We start from the raw sequence: 3,017 nt of genomic DNA on the forward strand, positions 1-3,017 counted from the left end.
GTTATGGATGCATTGAAAAAGGAAATGCAGATAAGCCTTTGAGACAGTACTTGAAAATCCTCCATTTATATTGCCAACTGTCTGAAAGATTTAGGATTTTCTTCATTTTGGATAAAATTAACACTCGGAAGGACGCAGGGTGGCGCTGCAGCATTAGAAGTAGACTTGAGAGTTACCAGCAGGCGCTCCTTGAGCCAGATGCTCCGCTAAAACAGCAAACAGGAAGGGGAGGTTTTCAAAGGTTGCTCCGGGAAAGCAAGGCCCTGGACGTCTCCATTTCTCCCACTATCAGCTAGAAACTGGGAGACAGAGTCAGCGACAACTCGAGCCAAAGCTGGGTCAAGTTTGCTGGGAGACTGGAAGGCGATGGAGGCCGGAGAGGGAAAAGAACGCTTTCGAAAACAAAGGCAAGTCTTGATATTCTTTGTTTTGCTAGGCATAGCTCAGGTTGCTTCCAAGCCTAAGCAGTACTCAGTGGCTGAGGAAATGGAGAGTGGCTCCTTTGTGGCTAATTTGTTAAAAGACCTGGGGCTGGAGGTAAATGACCTAGCTATGCGGGGGGCTCAGGTCGTCTCCAAAGGGAGAAAAACGCGTTTGCAGTTTGATAGGCAGACAGGGGATTTGTTGTTAAATGAGAAACTGGACCGGGAGGAGCTGTGCGGCCTTGCCGAGCCCTGTGTGCTACCTTTCCAGGTACTATTGGAGAATCCCTTGCAGTTTTTCCAGGCCGAGCTACAGGTTAGAGATATAAATGATCATTCCCCAGTTTTCCTAGACAAAGAAATAACTTTGAAAATTTCAGAAAGTATCACTCCCGGAACTACTTTCCTAATAGAACGTGCCCAGGACTTAGATGTAGGAAGCAACAGTCTCCAAAGTTACACTGTCACCCCCAATTCCCACTTCCATCTTAAATTACAAGACAGTTCCGACGGCATATTACCACAGCTGGTGCTGGACAAAGCACTGGATCGAGAGGAACAGGCTGAGATCAGGTTAACTCTCACTGCGCTGGACGGCGGGACTCCACCCAGGTCTGGCACTGCCCTGGTCCGCATTGAAGTCTTAGACATCAATGATAACGCGCCTGAGTTTGCAAAGCTGCTCTATGAGGTACAAGTTCTGGAAAACAGTCCCATTGGATTCCAGGTTGCCGTAGTCTCTGCTAGAGATTTGGACATTGGAACCTATGGAGAAATATCTTATGTATTTTCCCAAGCCTCTGAAGATATTCGCAAAACTTTTCAAATAAATGCAAAGTCAGGAGAACTCCTTTTAACACAGAAATTGGATTTCGAATCTATTCAGACTTACACATTAAATATTCAGGCGACAGACGGTGGAGGCCTATCTGGAAGTTGCGTGGTGTTTGTCCAAGTGATGGATTTGAATGACAACCCTCCGGAAATGACTGTGTCAACACTTATCGATCACGTCCCAGAAAACTTGCAGGAGACCATAATTGCTGTATTCAGTGTTTCAGATCCTGACTCGGGAGACAATGGAAGAATGGTTTGCTCCATTGAAGATGATCTTCCTTTCTTCCTTAAACCGTCTGTTGAAAATTTTTACACCCTAATGACAAACACACCTCTCGACCGAGNTTCTGGAACCAATGAGTTCAAGTTCCTAAAGCCGATTCTTCCCAACATCGTTGGTCTGGGTGAGGAGAAGTTTCATGAAGCAGACCCCAGTTTCAGGAATAGCTTTGAATTTAATTAAGTATTAATTAATAAGGGTCTACTGAGCCCAGTCTCTGTTAATTTGTGGAAAGTCTTTTTTTTTACTGCCTTACCCATTGGGGTTCTTTTTATTTGGTATGTGGCTATCCTATTTCGATTCAGTGCATGTTATTGGTGTTTCTAAATATCTTCGTTTGTGGTGTAAGGAATGCAAACTTTTTTTCTTTTTGTTGATCAGTCTCACTGTAACTTAATTCAAGTTAAAGTGAGAAAGTAAATTTTGTATTTTCTGAGGCCTTTAATTTTTAAGGTAGAGCACCTTTTTCCAAATTCACCTTCCACAGTTCCTAGGTTACTTTACAGAACTTAAAATTTAAAACATTTTTAAAATGTTTGCAATCACTACATACACTCATTCCTTTTCCAGAATATTTGCATGTATATTCTCTTAGAATAGTATAACTTTTATTCTGTTAACTTACATTGGCCAAAACTTTTAACATATGTATATTCATGAATAACAAAGCAATCTCTCACATTTTCCTAAATATGTATTTCCTAAAAGTATCCACAAATTCCTTATGATTCCCTGGAGATTGTGACAACTTTGACTGTTGGATTCTACAAACCATTTACATTAAAATGCTCAATAAATCAACCACTAATATTCTCAAATGTAATTAAATAAGTAGCACATGTCCAATTGTTTTCAAAGCCATGTAATTCTTAATGCTTTCTATTTTTTTCTTTAATCTTCTCATTTCAAGTCCCCCTTTAAAATATTAGTTTTAGCAATTACAAATCATCTGTTAACTTTGAGCAAGTCCTTCACATCCAAAAGATAGGAGGAAATAAATGTCTTTGTCCTTGACCAAATTTTAGAAACTTCAAATGTAGTTTGTCATTGCATTTTTCAAAATTTTTGGAGCATTTATGATTCCATTGGAAATAAGCCTGTAGGGAAATGATTTATCTTGGTCTGGCCGTGTGTGTGTGTGTGTGTGTGTGTGTGTGTGTGTTTTGCATTACTTCTCTTTTTCCCCAGTTTCCTAGGTTTTCAAAGCTCTTTTTTTTAACTTTATTTATTTTGAGAGAGAGAGAGAATGTGTGAGCGGGGAGAGGGGCAGAAAGAGAGGAGAGAGAGAATTCCAAACAGGCTCTCTGGTCTGTCACATAAAAGCCAGTTGTGGGGCTTGAACCCACTAACAGTGAGATCACTACCTGAGCTGAAATTAAGAGTTGGAGGCTTAACCAATTGAGCCACCCAGGTGCTCCAAAGCTTTTTTCTTTTTATGCGCTCGGATATGTGTCTCAATAGCTGCCCATTTATTGTAT

At 40.7% G+C, this 3,017-nt stretch overlaps 1 protein-coding gene across 1 annotated transcript; it reads left to right on the forward strand.

Annotated features, from left to right (window-relative positions):
• The first annotated feature begins 366 nt into the window (after positions 1-366).
• Positions 367-1,911, forward strand: LOC144235269 (protocadherin beta-2-like). The gene has a single exon (XM_077768792.1). The coding sequence runs from the start codon at positions 367-369 to the stop codon at positions 1,720-1,722; it is 1,356 nt and encodes a 451-aa protein (XP_077624918.1). The 3' UTR covers positions 1,723-1,911.
• Positions 1,912-3,017: the final 1,106 nt, after the last annotated feature.

Source organism: Crocuta crocuta, unplaced genomic scaffold (assembly GCF_008692635.1).
Source record: "Crocuta crocuta isolate KB4526 unplaced genomic scaffold, BGI_CrCroc_1.0 scaffold64, whole genome shotgun sequence".
Lineage (NCBI taxonomy): Eukaryota > Metazoa > Chordata > Mammalia > Carnivora > Hyaenidae > Crocuta > Crocuta crocuta.